The sequence below is a fragment of the Sparus aurata genome, chromosome 3, assembly GCF_900880675.1.
Source record: "Sparus aurata chromosome 3, fSpaAur1.1, whole genome shotgun sequence".
In the NCBI taxonomy this organism is placed as follows: Eukaryota; Metazoa; Chordata; class Actinopteri; order Spariformes; family Sparidae; genus Sparus; species Sparus aurata.
Window position 1 is genome coordinate 21,534,814 of NC_044189.1, and position 21,799 is coordinate 21,556,612.

Genomic DNA, 21,799 nt, shown 5'->3' on the forward strand with positions numbered 1-21,799 from the left:
TAATATAGCTGCTCTGAAAATGGACATTACAATTAAAATATGTATATTTTGCAATTTTTGGTATTTATGGCTACATCTAGAATCAAAGCTTGCCTAAAAATAATTAAAAAAAAGAATAACCACATATAAATGTATAATATCACTGACATCATAGTGATCCAATCAGTGTTTAGCATTTAAAACATACATTAAATGCTACAACATACCTTCAGACTTAAATCATGTCACTACTAAACATTTACAATCAATACAAGGTGTCAAATTTATTCAAAACATTATTTATTTTGTATGTTTTCACAGAGACGAGTATCGTATGTTACATATATATTCTCAAATTTAAGTGACTACCTTGTGTCAACGTGAAATCGAAAAAAAAAAGGGAAAGAACTAATATACAGTACAAGTTCATCAATATTGATCCAGAAACAGAATATACAGAGATAAATCTGATAAAGAATAAGATACACAATATCTTGATTGATGAGCACATAAAAAGATACATTCCTTCATTTGCTCTCATTTCACAGAAAATATACCAGACCGAAACAAAGGAACAGATCACAAGCAACCTAAAGTTTGAGATAATTACAGATGGAGAAGCTGCTCAAGGTGAAGCCGCCTTGTTGTCAGAACGCGGACTGGTACCGCTTCTCAGAATCTCCTCGCCGCGAGCTGGAGGATGTGCTGCTGCAGAGCACAGCGACATGTCGTCTTACGGTGATGTTGCTCCCAGCAGAGAAAGTGACTGCTGCTGTCACGCTGTTGCCTCAGCTGCCACAGAAAGAGCTAAGAGTGAAGGAAATACCTGGAGGAAACAGACTTCAGGTTTCTGGGTCGTGAAGGCTGCTTGTTTATTATTTACGGGAATCTTATTAAGCCGGAGTGTCGTCATTTAATTCTCTTTCAGCGGCTCCTTTTACATTCTCACCCCTCACATTCGTAACAGCAAAAATTACACACAGCGCCTCGGTATGTAGGAACGGAAAGATTATTTACACTAATGGCTTCATGCATTTATAAGAACGGACATATTTAGAAACACTTTGAGTTTAGAAACACACAGAGGCGGTCTGTGTAGGCGCGTGTTGGGGAGGTGACAGATTGTGGTCGTAAAAACGCCTCCGAGTGAGCTGAAATCGCGTCAGCCCGGTCACAGTTTGCTCCTAACTTTGACGGTAACATTTAAAACTTTGTTGAATTGAACAACTCGTCCAAAAAAAATGAAAGAAAAGAAAACGTCCAGGACGCACATCCAGCACACACGAGTGTACGTTGCTCGACAGAATCAGAGAATATCAAAAAAAACACGAACGCACCACGGCGACATTCAGGTGTGTGTGTATACACAATGAGTCCGGTACGATCGTGAAACACATTCAGCAGACAGCACATTCATTGATATAATTCTTTTTTTTTCTCGTTGGTCTTGGTCAGAGACCGATCGACACGTAGAGAAAAACATTCAGAGACACATTCGGATGTGGTGATAAACGTACAGCACATACAGTCAGCGCTGGATAAAACATTCTCCTCATGCAGTTCAGTGGAAGAATCTGAAACGCAACCGATCCGTACCGTAGAGCGTCCTCCCTCCCTCTGTTTCCTCTCTTATTCACGGACATTCAACGTTGTTTGAGGCCTCTATTGTACAAGGTAGATTAACTTGAGGTGTGTGCGCGTTGACTGGACATTATACACGATGACTTGGCATGCAAGTTGTGACTTTTTTAAGTGTCCCACCCTCGCTGAGGAAATAGCACAGTGAATTGATACATTCCGACATTCTATGTGTTAAGAGCAGGTTATGAGCGAACACACTGTTAAAGGACGGCTGAATCGAAGTTTCTAATAATCACTAGTTACTTGGCTATACAGATGTAACAAAGCATCGGAGTATCTTACAACCTCAATAAAGCTAGCGTTGATCTTTGGTCTCCCAAAATCCCAGTTCAGGACTTTTGACACTTAAATGTTGAGATTAGATATTGGTTTCTAAAAGAAGCCCTCGTTGAATCGAGCAGAAGACATCATAATTAAAGGTTGATAGGGTTAGGGGGTTTGTAGCTACTCTAACTTGTGAGACAACAGGAACTTATCAATAAGTAAAGGGATTTCTTAAAGTTTTGATATTCTTGGACAGGTAGGATAACTTAAGTGTTTAGGAAAGATACATTGGTTTTTGTAAGGTTTTACAGTTTTTTCCTACTGTAAAAGTGGTTGCAGCTAAAATGAAGCTAACTGCTGCCGGGAGTGATTTGTCAGGAGACACTGCTAATGCTGGGTTAAGAGAAAAGTTCAGCATTTTGGTTTGACATAATCTGAACTTTCCTGCCAAGCGTTAGATGAGTAAGTTGATACCACTTTCAAATCTGTACATACGAAGCCAACGTCGGCAGCTGGTTAGCTTAGCACAAAGACTGAAAACAGGAGGAAACAGCTAGCCTGGCGGGCGCAGAGCTGGAACTTCTGGAGGAATAAACACCTGAAGTCACAACTGCTTCTGCTCTGATTTGGAGCCAGAGAGGAATGATTCCTCAGTCAAACTCATTGGAGTAACACCGAGGAAACCCACTGACCCTGTGGCCCGGTCATGCTAGGTGAAAGTTTGCTTTGCTTCCTGTCTGAACACACCTTCGGATTAATAAAAGTGAAATATGATTCCTATCCTTTGCATTTCAATGACTTGACTCCGATCAAGTAAGAAAAACTGTAAAAGTCTCCAGAAACCAAAGTGTTGATAAGTCAAGCAGTTAGTTGACACCTACATACAGCAGATTCACACATACACACACACACACACACACACACACACACACACACACACACACAGGCTAAGTATGAAAAAAGATTTGAAGTCCGAAGCCATTAAACTCTGAACCCTGTTGTCTTGGTTATCATACGAAAATGTTCTGAAGGCAAGCATGGAAATATGCAAAACATGGCCATGGATGAGACGAGAAGAGGAAGCATGGGCAGAGAGGAGAGAGAAAGAGAGGTAGTAGTGGTTTCCCAAACCTTAATCTTCTTCACACCTCCTCCTCCTCCTCCCTTGCATTAGTAAAGGTCTCACAGAGAGTCTAATCCAGATTCCTACAACTCAGTTCCCCTCTCTTTCGTGGATTATTGGCATTACTTCACTTTTTGGATGTATGACATCATTTCCAAATGTGTGTCGTCGTGTGCGATGAGCTCGGAGTTGCCGAGCCTCCCATGTGTTGACTGCTGTATCCCATCATGCCGTTGGTGTTGTAGAGATTCATGCCGGCCACGTGCTGAGTCATCTGAAAGCCACGAAACACACATTGTTACTGCTTTCAAAAATCTTATGGTTGAAAACAAATATCTACGCAACCCCAAACACACCTGGGTAATGTTCCACTGCAGCTGCTGAGCAGGTTGTGCTCCATACACCTGCTGATGAGGTAAACCTCCGACCTGCTGCTGTACCATCATCCCAGGCTGCTGCTGTCCCATAATGCCGTTCTGCTGCTGTCCCATCATCCCAGGCGGCTGCTGTCCCATCATCCCAGGCTGCTGCTGTCCCATAATGCCATTCTGCTGCTGTCCCATCATCCCAGTCTGCTGCTGTACCATCATTCCGCTTTGCTGCTGTCCCATCATGCCCTGGGTCATCCCTGTCATGTAAGGCGATGCCGTAGCACCACTAGGTGGAGCCATGACACCCTGTGCAGCCATTAAACCGCTCTGCTGTCCCATCATGCTGTTCTGTTGAACTCCAATCATGCTGCTTGGTTGCTGTGCCATCATGGCCATCTGTGATGTCATCATGGTGCCTCCCATCCCCCCTGCCTGGGCTAAAGAATGGTATGAGCCGTACGGGTGGGTCAGGTATCCCATTTGGTTCATGTACAAGCCTGCGAAAATAATGGAATAACAGGAAGCAGCAATCTGTAATTAATCAATCATGCTCTTGTCTCTTTGAAGAAACTAACTCACCAATTATATTAAAGGAATATTCCAGTGTAAGTTTAATCCATGGTCTAACACCTCGTGAAACTGTGTTAGACTCCCTCTCGAGAGATCAAGTTAGCAGACCGCTAATTTACGGAGTTTTATCAACCTCAGAAACGACCGCACGACAGCAATACACTGCAGTAAATGGATCCAAATATAAACCGCCACCAAAAAGCCACAAATAATGCTCAGAACAGCACCAAACTTCAGCAACAGTACAAATAGGGTCTCAGCACATAGTCCGGGGCATCTAACCTCCGCTAGCTTAGCTGGATTTCTACTGAAAAGCTGACTAAATTTACCACTCTCCTGCAGCAGCTTCCTGTTGACGGGAAGTCCCGACGAGTCGATTACCGAGTGCAGTAGAGTTCCGCGGCTCATGGATGAAAATGTATGATTATGACTCCATGGAAAAGCAATCAAAGTTCATATGTGTCTTACCTGCCAGTTTATAACAGTTATTATCGAGAGCGGACAGGGAAAAGAACGGAATTGAGCATTTCTAACCGCACTCGGTAATCGTCGCGTCGGGACTTCCCCGACCCGGAAGCTGATGGAGGAGAGTTGAAATCTGTTTTTAGCTTTTCAGTAGAAATCCAGCTAAGCTAGCGGAGGTTAGATGCCCCGGACTATGTGCTGAGACCCTATTTGTACTGTTGCTGAAGTTTGGTGCTGTTCTGAGCATTATTTGTGGCTTTTTGGTGGCTGTTTATATTTGGATCCATTTACTGCAGTGTATTGTTGTCGTGCGGTCGTTTCTGAGGTTGATAAAACTCCGTAAATTAGCGGTCTGCTAACTTGATCTCTCGAGAGGGAGTCTAACACAGTTTCACAGTGATTTAGACCATGGATTTAATTTACACCGGAATATCCCTTTAAGATTCAAAACAACAATATGTAACTTTGTGGATACAGTAAGATGAACCCAATGAGTCCGTATTTGAGAACCTTCTTTCACGACTGTCTTTCTCCAAAACTGCTTTAAAGGTGCAGTATGCAGTTCTCACCTTGAGTGGCCATACTGCTGGCGTGCACTGAGGGGGTGGAGGCGTACAGGGAGAGAATCGAGTCCTTGGACAGTTTCTTGACGGTGCCCTCCTCTGCTTTGGGTGCCGGATCCAGGAACAGACTGAGGTTTTCAGGCACAGAGGCAGTCACTCTGCTCTGAGGCAGGGAGCTGGAAACAGGCTGGAGAGGAAGGGCGAAGAGGAGGGATTAAAGCTTATTACACTAAAAAGACAACAACACAGGAGTAGATTTCATCCTTTGGGCACAATTAATGTCTACATCAGCTGTCGAGGTATTTCAGTCTGGATCAAAGTGGTAGATTGGCCGAAAGACCAACACCAACACAAGAGATCTGTGGAGAGCAGACTGTGAGCAGTGTGTACAGTGTGCTATCTCCTACCGTGGTTTTAGTGGAGGAAGCAGAAGGGGGCGCTGGCAGTGAGCTAAAGAGATCCAGTGCAGAGTGTGCCAGAGCTGGATGAGACACCGCCGGGCTCTCATTACTGTCTGGAACACATCCTCCACCATTAGACACCGCAGGACTTGCAGCAGGGGCATCTGGAGAGGGATCGACAGAGGCATGGTTATTATGATCAACCTTAAACTTGACCTACAATTCACTGTATATTATACGTAGGTGTTGTACTGTAAACATGTGTATATATGTGTGTGCATGTGGGTGTGCAATACCCAATCCAAGCAGGTCTGTAACAGACTGGGAATTTGTCTTCGGGCTGATGTCTTTTTTCTGTCACAAGAGAGAAAGTCGATATAATTAATGCAAAATGCTGCAGAGCCAGAATCATTTTCTCCCTGTTAGTGAAATGACCTCCTGCTCACGTCTAAACAGCAGAGATACTCCCAATTTCCCCTCCGCTGGCTGGAAAACTCATCTCTTCACGATGTTCGTCATCAAACCTGACTCTCATCACTGACTGACAGCCTCCTCCCTCTCTCTTTAGCTCGAAAGACATCGACTTTATGTTCCAAATCTTTGAGGACAAGTATAAACATGAAATGACTTTCTCACCAATTTCATCTTCTCAAACACAACCGGTTCCTTGGGTATATTGTCGCAGCTCTTTTCTTTCTGCACACAGAGAGAACAATCGTTACAGACACTTCAAGTGGACTGACCTTCCTCAAGAGAGACGAGGCTTGAAAGTGTGATTCAGTGTCCTGTCAAGATTATTTTCCGTCCCCTGATCCAGTTTGAAGCACAGAGCTTTCTTCCTGTCTGTGTGTGAGGACTCACCCTGAGCATCTGTATGTCAATGACCTTATCCATGTACTTCTTCTTATCATACTTGTCCCTGATGAAGATCTCTGCAGACTGGTCCGTCTCGGGCCTCTGGAAGCACTCGGGTAAGAAAGCCTCGTAGAGACGTTTGGCTTTGGCGTTTCCCATCTCTTGAACACACTGGTGGCAGCGAAGCACAACAAATCATGTCTGATTGTTCTAATAAAGCGAAGACACAACATCCAGGGTGCTTCTCACGCTGCATGTGGTGGAGTCCTCATGATAAAACAAGTGTGAAATGGTGTGGAAAGAGAAAAAATCAAGATGCTGACGATGGGAAAACGATCACACTGGGAAGCATAATGCTGACTGGATACAGATGAGAAAGAGTCTTCTTCCTCTACTATATGTGATATGTCTTTCAGATGCAGCTGCTGGAACCAGAAAGATGTCATAAATGTCTAATACAAGGTTTCGTGTTTTAATACTGTTGGTTCAATACAAAGTCCCAAACACTTTAACAGTGGCATTTGTACCAATTAAACACAAAGAGGCTCCTACTGATACTTAAACGCAGTGTGACAGAAAACAAGACCACGGGGAGCAGACGAGAAACAACTGGCCATTTTAGAGGAAAGAAGAAATAAATTATACTCATTAAGACACTAAACCTGTTCAGGGCTCTCTGCTGTAACAACTATAACATCTCCTTAGCAGCTTTTCTGTTTGGGCGCCTTGGATAATTACTGCCATTAGCAAAAGGGCAAAAGTGTTTGTTTTTATTGTACTTCATCTGTTACTACTAATACTTCGCTGTAGCCCAGCAGCTGTCATTCAGGGAAAATACTGAAAATACTGAAACGCGTATGTGGTGTTCGGCTCTGCGGTGTGACCTCTGACCTGGACCTGCTCCTGCGTCCACTGGTCCAGATTGACAGACTTGACCTTGGAGATGTGGACCCCCAGGTTTCGGTGGATGCCGGCACAGCGGATGCAGATGAAGATGCCCAAATTCCAGGACGCCCATCTCGGACCTGGCGGAGAGAGGAAGGCAGCATTTAAAAATGTTTTAAGGGGGAAGAAGTGTGATGTTGGGAGTCTAACAGGGAAGGTAGAAAAAAAAACGGATTCATTTTAGTCCAATTATAGAGAGACAAGCCTGAAATTCAATTATGAGTTTGAATCCAGCTGGGAACACATCTAATCCTGTGTAAGTCGCACGGTGCCCTGACACATAATGGGATCCAATAGTTAGCCTACATAGCTGAGACGGAGCGGAGAGAGGGGGGGGGAGTGGATACCTGCAGGGGTGATTACTCATTTGGTCATGAGCCTTCTGTGTGTGGGTTGCGTTGGTTGTCTGAGTGGGTCCATCTTTACTGCCATACTGTCTTAATGTCTGTACTGGAGCACTCCCCGCGTCTTCTACGTGTCATGAACCAGACAACTCTCAGAAGGGGGGGAAATAAAAACAACACTCTCAGGCTGTTTCGCTGCTGAAATTATGCAACCGACCTCTTCAGAGAATACAGTCGGCTTCAAAGAGAATACTGGCGCTCCTCTCCCCATCGCTCCCTGCATCTCTCGCTCTCTATTCCTCTCGTCTTGCCCCTCCTCCTCCTCCATCTCTTCCCGCTCCCCCTCCTTCCTCCGCGCTGATGCACTCTCTGCCTCCGCCTCCACCTCTCCCACTCGTCTCCTTTTCCTGCAACCCTGCTACAAGTTAGTGCACCGCGGCCTTTACGCCACTAGGTGGAAGAGCAGCTTTCGATTTGGGTTTCTCAGTGGACAAAGTCGCTGTGCTGTGTTTAAGAAAAAGGCCACTCTATGCAAATAAAAAAGGAAGTTGAGTTTCAGAAGGGAAAACATGCAAAACCTGCTTCTTAACAGCAGCAGCAGCAGCGGAAATAGAGTCTGGCTGCTGAGTCAAACAATAGCTTTGTGTCTTGGCTGCATCCTGCTAAAAGGGTTTGCAATCATAAGACTGGCTCTGTGTTTTCATGTTCTGTTTGGTTGTCTATGGCTGTGAATGAGAAAATGGAGGAAAAGACAGAAGCACAGAGGATAAACCAATCAACACAAACAGAGGGGCAGCAGACAGACAGAACATGTCCATCATCCTGACCGTCTGGCTGAAGCATTAGCTGCCACGCCGGCTAATAATAGTAGAATTACTCTGCAAAGCCTGCTTAACCGCTGTAAACACTGGCACTGACAGGGAGAAAGAGGGAGATTGTCAATTGTGTTTTGAACTCCCTGCACGCTGGAATTAGTTTCTTCTCCTCATCCTCGTTCTAATGCTCCTCTGTGTCCTGGCCGCCATTTCTTATCTCTGTCATTCACCACCGCTGCCTCCCTCCTCGTCTCCTCTGTCCGTCCATATCTCTCACCCACAGCTATAACTCCCCCTCTCTCTTGCCCTCTCCACCCTTTAGTTTCTGGAGTTTCGCCCAACTGCCCAACTGTTGTGTTTGTATGGCTTATATCGCTCTTTAGCAGCCGTAGTGTCACGGCTTCAGGGATGGAAGTGTTGGACTGTTAGTCCACTGCTTTGGTCCAAACTGAAATGATGGTGTCCAGAGGATGAATAGTGTTTTGATGGTCCGCTGACTTTTCCTTAAGCACCACAATGAGTTTAACATATCCGGCTCTTAGTGAAATATCTCAACAACTACTTGATGCAATGCCATCAGCTCTGGTACTCCTTATTGCCCCGAGGATAAATTCAAAAGTTCCCCTGAATTATCATCACGAGTAGATCAAACTTTTTTGGCAGTGAAATATAATATATCTGCTATAGATTCATTGACAGTGTATCCTAATAACTCTCTTGATCCATTCACCTCCTTCTATAGAGGCCACAATGAGGTTCAGTTTTTCCGGATGGCAGCAGAACAGCTAGCTTTTAACATAACACTTGCTACCAAGCTACATCTTGACATTACTAGGTAATGTTGATAACTTAAGCTTTCTCAACAAGATTACCATTACAGATCGACCAAATCTGCCTGATACGATAAGAACTTTATTAATCCCAAAGGAAATTCTTGCGCCAGAGATTGCTGCACAAATGCACAATACAATAGAATAAATGGTAACAACCAGAAGCAGCCAGTGTGTCGCCCAGTTTAAAACAATAAGAGTCTTAAATATCTGTGAAATATACAAAATATAGATTGGTTAAAGGGATATTCTGGTGTAAATTTAATCCATGGTCTAACACAACGTGAAACTGTGTTAGACTCCCTCTCGAGAGATCAAGTTAGCAGACCGCTAATTTACGGAGTTTTATCAACCTCAGAAACGACCGCACGACAACAATACACTGCAGTAAATGGATCCAAATATAAACCGCCACCAAAAAGCCACAAATAATGCTCAGAACAGCACCAAACTTCAGCAACAGTACAAACAGGGTCTCAGCACATAGTCCGGGGCATCTAACCTCCGCTAGCTTAGCTGGATTTCTATTGTGAAGCTAAAAACAGATTTCAACGCTCCTCCATCAGCTTCCGGGTCGGGGAAGTCCCGACGCGACGATTACCGAGTGCGGTTAGAAATGCTCAATTCCGTTCTTTTCCCTGTCCGCTCTCGATAATAACTGTTATAAACTGGCAGGTAAGACACATATGAACTTTGATTGCTTTTCCATGGAGTCATAATCATACATTTTCATCCATGAGCCACGGAACTCTACTGCACTCGGTAATCGACTCGTCGGGACTTCCCGTCAACAGGAAGCTGCTGCAGAAGAGTGGTAAATTTAGTCAGCTTTTCAGTAGAAATCCAGCTAAGCTAGCGGAGGTTAGATGCCCCGGACTATGTGCTGAGACCCTATTTGTACTGTTGCTGAATGAATATCACTCCACTTTTGCAATATTACTTCTTTTTTACTGCTTTTTGCATTTACTCCTTAAAGGGATATTCCGGTGTACACCGGAATATCCCTTTAACAATCTTCCCAACACGAGGCGGTGGTGCTTATATTTCTGTCCACAGGGGGTGCTAGAATCACCAGAAAATTTAAGTTCCTTGTAGCTGCTTTAATGTTCCAACAAAATTGAATGCTCCCTGAGTTTTGGTTTACGATCAAAACTGATGAGCTGCAGATCAGTGGCATCACATAGAGCTCGGCTGCTTTTAGTGTTTCGCACTAATTAGCAAATGTTTGAATGCTGACTGCCTAAATTAAGACGCTGAACATGGCGAACATTACACCTTATATCAGCGTACAAATATTGTCATTGCGAGCATGCTGATACAGCCTCACAGAGCTGCTGGCACGACTGCAGCCTCTGAGTCTTGTCTCAATAAAAGCCATATTTTTAGGTGTCCGTCGGTAAAAGCACAAGTGTAGGTCTCATCACGAGCTGAGGGTTAGTTATTCAAGTGAATCACACCTGCACACTGCACCACAGTAGCCTCTTTGGGTCCAATCCTGAGTAAGAGCCTGTATGGAGTGTGTCTGTCCAGCAGCAATGCACACACCTCCAGGTACTTTGAACAGATATAGAAGGTAGAGTAGGAGGAATAGACATCTAAAAAAAGGAAGGAAAGACTGAACAAACAATCTGTACAAATCCGATTGCCGGTGTTACAGGGTTTGCATTGCAGCGTCCAAATCTCCGCCGTTGAGCAAGAGCAGCTCTCTCTTCTCTTTTTGTAATCGGAAAACAAATGCCAACGCTGTCTTTGAGGTATAATTAAATATTAACTGGGTTTGACTAATAAATGTGTCCTCACTTTTTATAGGTCAAAGTACCCAAAAGTAGAGGGTTTGCATGCACGACCAGTGAATCACCCTGGCACAGGAAAACTGTTCGTGGTTGTGGTTGTCATACATGCAGCTTGAAGCACATCAGGGGAGGAGAAGGCAGAGCCGGGGATCGGGCCAAACACAGAGACAAACAAGAGGCGGGTTAAGAGTCATCAAATGGTTTGGACTTCAGCTGTTTGATGACCCGCTGGGATGTGCAGGGGGTATGACGAGCAGCGAGCGCAAACACAGATCTATAATGAACCTCTGTGTCACTCACCCACATACACACTGATCGGCATTACAACCCTTGCGAGGACCTTTACGAGCTACTTTCATTTAGTAATCCCTCGCTGTGAATGTTTATCTCTCCAGCGCGCTCCAGAATCTGATACTTCCCATCAATAAAGTGCTGCAATGAAAGGGCTGCGACAGTGTATGTGCAGGGTTATGCACAGAACTATATCTTGATGCATAAATTATGGAACTGAACGTCAATACCTCATGATGACAGTGTAACTCTGTCAAACAGACTTAGAGACTTTATGTTCCCAATGATAATTAAACATCTCAGGCAAGTTTCAAGAGTCTGCCAACACATTTAAAACAGTGGCTGGCTGGAAGGTAACCATGAACTGGGAAGAATTTCTTTAATTTATCAAACTTATGAGGATATGAATCATCTTGAATATGGAATTAGAAGAATAGAGACCACTAAATAATTTGTGTGGAGGGAGAATAGCCTTAAATACCCTGGAGAAAGTGAACAACTAGGTTTTTAGCAAAAAGAGATAATTTAATTGTTAAAAGAAGTCAAAGACTGTTGGCAAACTGTTCCACTTTGAGTTGCTTTTACGACAAAACAAGAGATTCAAACGGGTCCAACAGCTCAACTGTTCAAACTAAAAAACTGAATTATACTTCATACTTTCACACATAATATTAACATCTACATTTCCCAGATGTGCTTCTCAGACGAGGTGACACATCCGATATAATCTAACGCAGAGTGAAGATATTGACCCATATCATGATTTTTAAAATACAGCTTTTGAAATGACCAGGACAGGCCTGTCACCCTCGTCCAAGTGCAACACCTTACGTAACATTCAAACAGTGTTAGCACCAGGCAGGTGATGGCAAGCAGCCAAGAATAAAATATATAAATAAAGATTTCAAGATAACGAGCATATTGACTACCCTCTAGGGGATAAATCAGCAGTGTGGGAATATTTTGAAAACACCTGAAAACAGGTCAACTGGTACGTAGCTGACTAGCTGCTTTGTTTGAACAATGTCTGGCTAAAACTCACTGGTGGTGTTCTGCTGGGAAATGCAGTGACTTAAACCCACAGTGAGGGAATAAAAGTATAAATAATACATATAATATGTTCAGCTATGTGTAGAGGAAACGTCAGCTAGCTGCTAGCTGAATTATGCAATGATGCCATGAGCTGAAGCTAATAATGGTGACTAGCAAAAAGCAATTGATTCGTTTCTATCGAGTCAAATCTTGTTAAGCCAAGTTTTAAGTCAAATGGGTTTTTTATCGCCATCCAAAGACTAAATCTCATAACGTTTCATGATGAAACCTCATTTACAACCTTAATGACACACAGGCACACACACACTGTCTAACACTGACACACACATGAACGAGCAGGTGCGTATGGCTCATTAGCCTACATCCCACAAGGATAAATGCTGCTCCGCATGCACCCAGTTAATCCCACAGAGCCTCAGTCACCAGTGGATCCTCCGCCCTCCGAGCCACCACACACACTCACGTACACACACACACACACACACACACACACACACACACACACACACACTTATCCTGTCCTCCGGCCTCTCAACAATCCAATGCAATCCAGAACCCCTCAGGCCACCAAGTGACCCAGTCCCAGTCGGAGCCAAACAGATGGACCCCTATTGATAATTTACTAATACACACCCACCATCTGTGTGTCACTGAGTGTGTGTCACGACTGTGCTCCTGCAGGTGAGTCACTGAGGTTGAACGAGTTAGACATCAAAAAGATGAGCGAGACCCTCCATCACTGCGAGCTTTAGGCTCCTCTCAGAACACACGTTTGGCTTTTATGCGTCATTTGATCCTGGTGTTACTGTTTTTACCCCTTCAAGCCAATATCGGTACTGTTCCTGTCACGTTGCAGAGAACTATGTAATCTTCTTGTAGAGAATAATAAGAATGTAATTCAAGACATGAGAGATAAACTGATGCCACCTACAACAAAAACACTACCCACAATTCTACATTTAAATTCCTCCTCAAGCCCTATTTTTCACTTGAAACGACGGCTGGTGACACAAAAGGGGGGGCAACATAACAGTAAAAATATAATAGCCCTGAAATACCTGCCGCCTCTGTGAATGTGAATTGTTTGAACTGTATGGTAATTTCTCAAGATGCTGTCACATTCATATGCAAGCTATTCTTAGTATTTTGTTGTCTTGGTGTACAGCGACAAGGCAATTTCTAGGTAAGCTAGGCACAGCAGATTGTGGTTTTTGTGTCATGCACACAGTCGTACAAGGCTGGATTATCAACTGCCAAACAAACTTTGTTGGAGGATGGGAATATGACTCTCCCATGCACAATATCAAACGGCATGTTTGGACTTTAAAGCAACTTTATCATAATCATTTTGATGGTGCAGTGACTTCAATGAGAGGGTAGGACCACTGTGTGTAACGCTTCACAGCAGCACAACACACACAACGCCAACTGTCAGTGGTGAAGCTGGATAATGTTTTATGGTGAAAGTTATTTCTGGTTTACCGTCTGATGTTTCCTGAAAGCAACCTGTGCCTGCTGCGTACTGCAGCCGCGGGTTAGCCCTGCTAGCTGACAATTACGTACGTTCACCTTTGTTTTCATTTCCAAATATTTTTTGCTTGGCATCAAGTTTTGTGGCCACAATTCATCTTAAGCTTCTATGCCCGTCCTAGAGCCTACAACAGCCAACGAGCCACTGACTGAGCCACTCACATGCCAGTCGACTGATGATTGATGCATCATGTTTCAAATATGTTTATTTGGAAACCAGTCACTTAATAGAGAAAGTTGACAGTTGACAGTTATGTTTCCTTGTTTTTTACCAAAGGCAAGAAAAAGTAATCCCTGACAAAAAGAAACGACTAATGACAAAAATGAATAACAAGTAAACAAGCAGAGACCTGCATCGTCAGAGCAGGTAAAACAAAAAGGACAGGACACAAAAAAAAACCAAACAAAAAAACAAACAAAAAAAAACAAACATTAAAAAAAACCAAAAAACAAACAAACAAAAAAAAAACGACAGTGCATACCCTCCCAACAACCTCCCCATCCCCCAACCCCCCTCAGGAGTGCATCCAACTAGGGACTCAATCAGATTCTCTCTCGAGATGAGAGATCAAAGGTTGCCAGATTTTATCAAAATCCCTCAACTTGTCCTTCAGAATAAATCGAATTCTCTCCAAATGTAAAGTGTCTGTCAAATCAGTCAGCCAGTGCTTAAATGAGGGGACTTCTTTCTTCCTCCAGTTAAGTAGGATCAGTTTTTTTGCTGTTATAAGGCCATACGCCAGAAGGTGTTGTTGTGCATTGTTTAGCTTCCTTAGCCCCACAGATGTTCCCAGAATTATTAAAATAAGATCTGGGTCCAGTCGAATCCCCAAAATCAACGAGCATCATGCCAGTAGTTTTGAAGTTTGGTCGCAGAGCGCGTAACTATGAGATAGGGTAGCCTCCACGGACTCACATTTCTCACACAAAGGAGAGACTTCAGGAAATATTTTATGAAGCTTCGCTTTGGAGTAATGTCATCTGTGCAATATTTTAAATTGAATCAAACAGTGTCGGGCGTTTATAGAACATTCATGAATGTGCTCCAGACTCTCCTCCCACACACTGGGAGGTATCAGGGCTCCGAACTCTCTTTCCCACTCCTCTTTTACCCTGTCCATCTTGGGAGGGCACATGTTTAGTAGTATCTCATATAGTTGCGAGATTATGTAGCGTGGATTAGGGAACAGATTAAATAAACTCTCTATCTTGTCTGGGCTTGCCTTCTCGAAATTAGGGAGGTGTGTTCTGACATAATTCCTAATCTGAAGATATCTGAAAAACTGATCAATTAAACCTTTCTTGGAGTTGCTGGAAAGAGGCAAAAGTCCCCTCTATGTATAGGTTACCAACAACACAAATCCCCAATCGTTTCCAGGTGGAAAAGGCCTCATCCAGAACTGAGGGAGTGAAAGAGGGATTTGCAGTTATAGGTAGCAGAAATTAAACTGCCTTAAGTTTGAAATGATTCCTTAGTTGTCTCCAAATCCTAATTAAAGCATAAATTACAGGGTTATGTTTAAAACAAGATCTATTAACAGGGATGGGAGATAGCACAACAGCTCTAATAGAATAGGGTAGACAGTCTTCCCGTTCCATCTCTAGCCCATCATAGGGTATTGGGTTGTCATCTAACCAATGTGCCATAGAGCGTATCCCAGTGGCCCAGTAATATAAAATAAAATCAGGCAGCGCCAGCCCCACATTAGTTTTGTGTTTACAAAGATGGTCCTTCTTTATTCTATGAGACTTGTAATTCCATACAAAGGGGAGAATGATTGAGTCCAATTGAATGAAAAAAGATTTGGCGAGGTAAACAGGTAGGTTCTGAAAACGATAAAGTAGCTGAGGGAGAAAAATCATCTTAATAGCATTCACTCTGCCCAGCAGAGAAATGGGGAGTGTTTTCCAAAATTGTATATTATTTGCTAACTTATTTAACAGGGCGGGGAAATTGGCCTTGTACAGATCATTATACTTCTTGGTAATTACTATTCCATGATTGATGCATCATGTAGCCAATGGGATGTCAAATCCAGCAATACATGATTTAGATTAGTTAGTTTTTCCACCTTAGCACTTGATTTTGACAACTTCATATCCACAAGTTGATGTAAATAAGGAAATAACGAACTACAATGTTATTTTGCCCATTTTAGTTCCAAGCAGGGGTAATTTGAGGTCACACAATAGCATTTGTTTTGTCATGCACCTGTCTATTTCCTTAGAAAAGCACGTGTTAAGTGTGTATGTTCAGCGTAATTGTTATTACATTTGAACGTGGACCATGTAAGAATATGTTGTTGTGTTTTTCCAGCTGATAGGGGCAGTTTAACATTATTTCCAGGCTTATTTTTGCATTACCACATTTTGGCAAGAGCGCACATAAATAATTCAGTGCGTTCAAACGCCTATAGATTAATGCCAGAAGCACTTACAGAGCTCCTAACAGCTTGTGAAAAGAATTCAGCTGATATACCAAGAGCCAGAAACCATGTCTGTGCCTCCAATGGCTCAGATAAATAAACAAACATACATTTTAATGAATAACAGCAGGTTGAAACTATTTCCAAGATGACTCTCTGAAACGTCAATAGAGTGACTGAATTGTGAATTTACTTCTTGAACTGCAGCCACTGTGCGATCAATGAAGGATTATCTCTCTATAGAGGGGCTCTGGATCAAGATCTAGTTTTATTACCGTCACCTGACGCTGTACGGCCCTCCCATTGGTGCTGTGGAACTCTGAACTCTATGCCCACAGCCAATCGCCCTCCTTGTTCCATTGGAAATCCCTTCTGGCTTCTGATTGGTTGAGATTAAGGGGTATGGGGGGGAGGGGAAGTAGGTGGTGGTGGTGGAGGGATAAGGCATGGTATCGCCAGGTGATACAGTATCTCCACGGCAACCATGGCTTGGTGTGTGCGTAAACACAAGTACAATGGAGACAATAAAGGAGGGAGGCTTTTATGCAAACACACACACACACACACACACACACACACACACACACGCACAGCCCCTTGAGACTGAGGCCAGAGGCAGAAGTCTTGACTACATTATGCACCTGCCCGGCCCTCCTCTTCCCCATCTCTTCATTATTTCCTGGCAGCAGTGAGGAGCTACAGTAGAAGGTCACACAGTGAGGAAGTGACAAATAAACAAATAAAACCACGCGTCATGCGGCACAGAGGGAAAGAGAGACAGGAAGTTGGGCAGCACAGGCAGTTAAAAGAAAGAGCAAGAGATGTGGTTTGAGTACGGTTATCTGTACAGTAGGTACAGAGAGAGACGGCCTGATAGCGCCGCTGACGTGTTTGTGTGTGTGTTTTTTAACCGCCCTGGCGTCCACGCACTTGGCTCCACACATCTCGCCACTTCCTCTTCAATCACTCAGAAGGAGGCAGGTGAGAAACGCACTGTAATCTCTGTAAAAGCAAACGAGATTAAACCAAACCTCATCGTGCTGCCATATGGTCAGACGCCTGACTCGACAGAAGGAAGGGGGAGGGGCCAAAGGTGTTTAAGGTGCTGCACGTGTGCGGTTTAGTGAGAGTGTGCGCTCGTCATCTACGACGCACAAGTGTAACCCTTGAGAGATTGAAGAAAAAGTGCTAATCAGGTAGGAGGTAAAACACGTACCTCTCTTCAAGATGACAGCGTTAGCTTCTTTATTAGCACTGTCACATGAAGAAAGGTGGGAGTGAAATGATACTTGTATATGTTATTATTAGATTAGATTGGATTAGATTATGGTCAGAAATGTGCCTTGTGAGGTCAGAGTGACCTTGACCTTTAACCTCTGATCACCAAAATCAAATTAGAGTCCTGGAGTGGATGTTTGTGGCAAATTGGAACAAATTCCCTCCAGACGCTGCTGAGATGTCACATTCACAGGCGTGAGAGGGACAGACGGACAGCCAGAAAACAAACCAGCCTCCGGCCGCGTCTGTCGTGGATCCATAAAAAATGTCTCTTTCAAAAAGATTAAACCAAGAGCTTCAGCGTCCCTGCTGTGTGTGAATGTGTGTGCGTGGTTGCTATTTTCTCCCCCTACACCTTCTGTAATCTTATCTGCCGTCTAATTAGATCAGTCTGCTGCACAGCGAAGTCACGGCAATCAAAAAAGGAAAGAGCGTCGCGCGGGCATGTTGGTGTCCACGTGTTCGAGTATGTGAGGAAAATGAAAACAGATCAAAATGAACTTCGCCTCGCCACGTGTCCGCCGCTTCACAAATACCAAGACGATGCCTTGTCATTTATTTTCTGTGCTCTCCTGTCTTAGAACAGTCACGTCTTCAGCCGCAGTGAGCAGTCTGATCACTGTCTGCCTTTTTAAAACTGACTTCTGAACAGTCACAAGTGTCTTTGCCTGGAGCCAGACAATATCTGTAGCTCTATTTATACCTTATTAAAAAGAACATCCACAGGCCATCAGCAGCGAGACAAAACCTCGTATTGATAAACTCAGCGTTCATGGTGTCCCGGTGACGTCAACAGAACCTGGACCAAGCTCTCTACAAATCTTTGCCATCGTCTGTGTTCCCCGTGTGAGAGAGACGACACCTTTAAGCTCTGAGAGAGAAATTATAACCTGAAGCGCCTCATGGTTTGTCACACAGCACCCTCTGAGAAGTTGTCCACGGAAACTACTTTTAAAAGGTGCGAGCACTTTGGCAGGAGATTGGATTAACCATCCGGATATCACAGTCCATTTTAGGCCAATTTCCACCCGTCACACACACGAACCACATGATGTAGCCGGAGGAAGCGTGGAAACATGTCTTCCATCAAGAAAAGCTTTCAGTGCCGTCCTTTGCTCTACGTCCAATTAGGAATTCGCTCCCGTTCTGATATAAGTGATGCTTTAGCAGCATCCACGCTAACCTCTCTGGGAGATTTCAGCGCTCTCCAGATAATGCTTAGTGGGTTTGACTTGACTGCTCAGGTTACTAACACGGTTTGAAATGAACTCTGTGGCCCATCATATATTGTGACAAATGCATTTTTTTCTTCAACTAAAACTTTTTCCGTGGTCTCTAACTGAAGGTGTTGACGGTCGCTTCCTCTTTCAGCGGCTTTTTGAGCCGCTTCGTCTTACACATGAGACATCTGTGATGTCAGCATCACCACCGCAGATCGTTTTTACCTGCTTTTGGCAGCTACCTGAAATAGATACAGAGACGCCGACTCAGTAGACGAACGGAGAGAAAGAGGCAGACAGACAAAGAGAGAACACTTGGCTCGTGACGTCCCAAACGAACAACTGGAGGTCAAAAAAACGCGTCTGTTTGCCTGCAGCAGCCCTCCGAACGTTCCCGTCTGCACCAAACGGTAGAAATGTTCCCCCCCTCTGGTGTACAAATCCAGAGAAAAGCCACCATAACTCAATGATTTCTACTGTTTCATCCCCTCCTGTCATGAAGCAGAAAGAGTACTCACAGTCACAGACACAGATTAAAGGAATCTAATGCACGACACCGCTCAGATACAAGAGTGCTTTGTACACTTCCCCTGTTTGTCTGCTTGTTTGTCTATCTCTGTGTCTGACAGGGAAGCAAACACAGATTTGAACTTGAACGCATCGCCACAGGATACATCTCACTCCCTGTTATGTATGGAAAGCTGCCTACTAATGCTGCAGTGATTTATGTACATTCGGGGCCTTCACTTGAGGATTTATGACAGAGCTGAGAGCAGTGACACTCGGCTGCCATGTTGAGGCATTTCTCGGACAAGGTGCGGAGAGGTCGCGCTCGTCCATTACGACACCAGCAGCGCTGACGAGTTACATCAGAGCCAGTTTGAAATCGTAACACAGGAAATTACTCTATTTATCGGTACCAAATAAGCTAAAACTAAAGCAGCGTACTGGCACTTTTAAAGGGTTTCCTATAAAACCTCACATACCTTGCAAGGAAAAAGAAATCAGAAAAAAAAGACGAGATGACTCTCTAATAAACATGTTGACTGTCGAGTGAGACAAATTAGTATCTTACTGACATTTTACAGTTCAGTTTGCGACACTTCAGAGCGTTTTGGTAACACTTCATTTCAGAGGCTTAGACATTTCATGGCAAGAACGTGTTAATTAGCACGCAAAAGAATGTGTTAATAAAGAGCCGCGAGAGAATCTAGTTGGATGTTAAGCTGCAACAAATCCCTGAAATTTGGAAGCTTGCTTAAGGGAATTTGTCAGAAAGTAGTTGTAAATTAAAATGGCATGGTCAGCAGATGTCAAGCAAATACAAGTTGGAAGTTTCCTGAAAATGTATTAAAGAACAGACCAGCAGTTTATACCAGCTATGCATTATTGTTAAATGATGTTAGGGGTTGTTTTCAATACATTTTGAGGCTATTATTGATCACACGTTTGCAGTATTTCCCAGTGACAGATGTTATCAACTTATTTAGAGTTTAAACAGACAGAAATGCTGCAGTTTGTTGATTCACTCTCCAACTCGGCGTGTTTGTGACCAAAACAGCAGTGTTTACACACCAGTGTGGCAAAACTGGTTCAGTAAATAGCTGGTGGCTCAGTTCAAGGCCTCGCTGCAGCTACAAACACACACACAACACCGTGTCAGTGCAGAGCCGTGCACAAGGATATCCAAGAAAATGACTAAAACATGAGGGACAGCGTGACGTCAGAGCCCATTCCTCAGCTCACTGCAACTATTACTCTCTCAGGAGCCTCAGTACGGAGGGTGACAGGCTTATGTCATGTGCCTGGCTGTAATGACGTTAAATATTGTGGTGCACTTGTATGAAGAGCCTCAGTGTTTCCACCTGCACCCGGCTCATAGGAACAGTCTGTTCAGGGCGACTCAAAGTCAATACATGTGTCTATCTCTGTCTGTTGAGTCCATGCTGGGCTTCAGGGAGCCTCAGGTGTCTTGGAGTCAATCTCACTGATGATCTCATCCTGCAATAAAGCTGCCCACTTCTAATTATGAACAAAAACCTTCTTGGGTGAAACAATCTGTGGTGCACCGAAGCTACCTGGAGGTGATTATGGATTCGCCCCTCCTATTAGTTCCTGGCGTGATGAAGCAGCATGCCGCGCTCCAGCCTCCAGAGGATGTGGCCCCCCGTGTTGTTGCACCATAGTACAACGTAATTGGTCGAGGGGTGATGAATGCAATGCCGCATTTTCCAGCGTAGTAAATGAGGAAGGACGTGTCGATTCATGCACCGACCATCACCATCACCAACATCCTCCTCATCATCATCATCATCATCGGGATCAAGACAAACACCTACCTTTGGATTCGCAGTCAGCGCAGAATTTATTCTCCTCCAGCGCCAGCAGAGAGTTGAGGACAGTCTGGTATCTGTCAACGTCTTTCACAGATTTTCCCGTCATCATCGCACCGGTCCTCCTCCTCCACAGCCCCTGTGCGGTCCGTGCCGGCTGTAGTCTGCTCGCCTCTTATTCCACCAAACTGAAGCAGTGTGTGTGAGAGTGTGTGACAGTGTGTGTGTGTGTGTGTGCAGCGGTCCCTCTTCCTCTTCCTTCTCCTCGATGTTAAAGCAGCAGAACGAGTTTTTTTTTTGTTTCACAACGATGGGATGATTGTCTCTCAGCCAACCAGCAGCACGCGGGCTCTGTTCGAGATGAAGAGGCGCACCATGTGATCGCTGTGATTTCAAAAATGTGATGTGATGGCGACTTTAAAGAGCATCTGTAACCTATCAGTGACTGGTACTGAGTGATCCTCTCTCTCTCTCTCTCTCTCTCTCTCTCTTCTCTCTCTCTCTCTCTCTCTCTCTCACACACACACACACACACACACACACACACACACACACACACACACACACACACACACAATAAACAATAACATTAAATCCACCGCTGAACGTCAATCAGAAACAATAAACATTTTTAAGCTGCATTCAATCTCAGGTAGTTTCTTACCTTTTTATCGATATCCTAACTATCGATACTGCCATCCTGTGGTCG

At 44.0% G+C, this 21,799-nt stretch overlaps 1 protein-coding gene across 1 annotated transcript; it reads right to left on the bottom strand.

Annotated features, from left to right (window-relative positions):
- Nucleotides 1-257: 257 nt before the first annotated feature.
- On the bottom strand, nucleotides 258-21,555 carry smap2 (small ArfGAP2). Its single transcript, XM_030412920.1, has 9 exons — nucleotides 21,097-21,555; nucleotides 7,124-7,257; nucleotides 6,239-6,403; nucleotides 6,014-6,073; nucleotides 5,674-5,731; nucleotides 5,384-5,541; nucleotides 4,983-5,163; nucleotides 3,364-3,875; nucleotides 258-3,281 (listed from the first exon to the last, which is right to left on the bottom strand). The coding sequence occupies exons 1-9, from the start codon at nucleotides 21,200-21,202 to the stop codon at nucleotides 3,156-3,158; spliced, it is 1,500 nt and encodes a 499-aa protein (XP_030268780.1). The 5' UTR covers nucleotides 21,203-21,555; the 3' UTR covers nucleotides 258-3,155.
- Nucleotides 21,556-21,799: the final 244 nt, after the last annotated feature.

Excerpts from the sequence above, each read along its gene's own strand:
- smap2 (XM_030412920.1), bottom strand. The coding sequence starts at position 21,202 with ATGATGACGGGAAAATCTGTGAAAGACGTTGACAGATACCAGACTGTC. Across the intron at positions 5,732-6,013 it reads TGTTTGAGAAGATGAAATTG|AAAAAAGACATCAGCCCGAA; the intron begins GTGAGAAAGTCA and ends CTCTTGTGACAG. Across the intron at positions 5,164-5,383 it reads CTTCCTCCACTAAAACCACG|CCTGTTTCCAGCTCCCTGCC; the intron begins GTAGGAGATAGC and ends CTTCCTCTCCAG.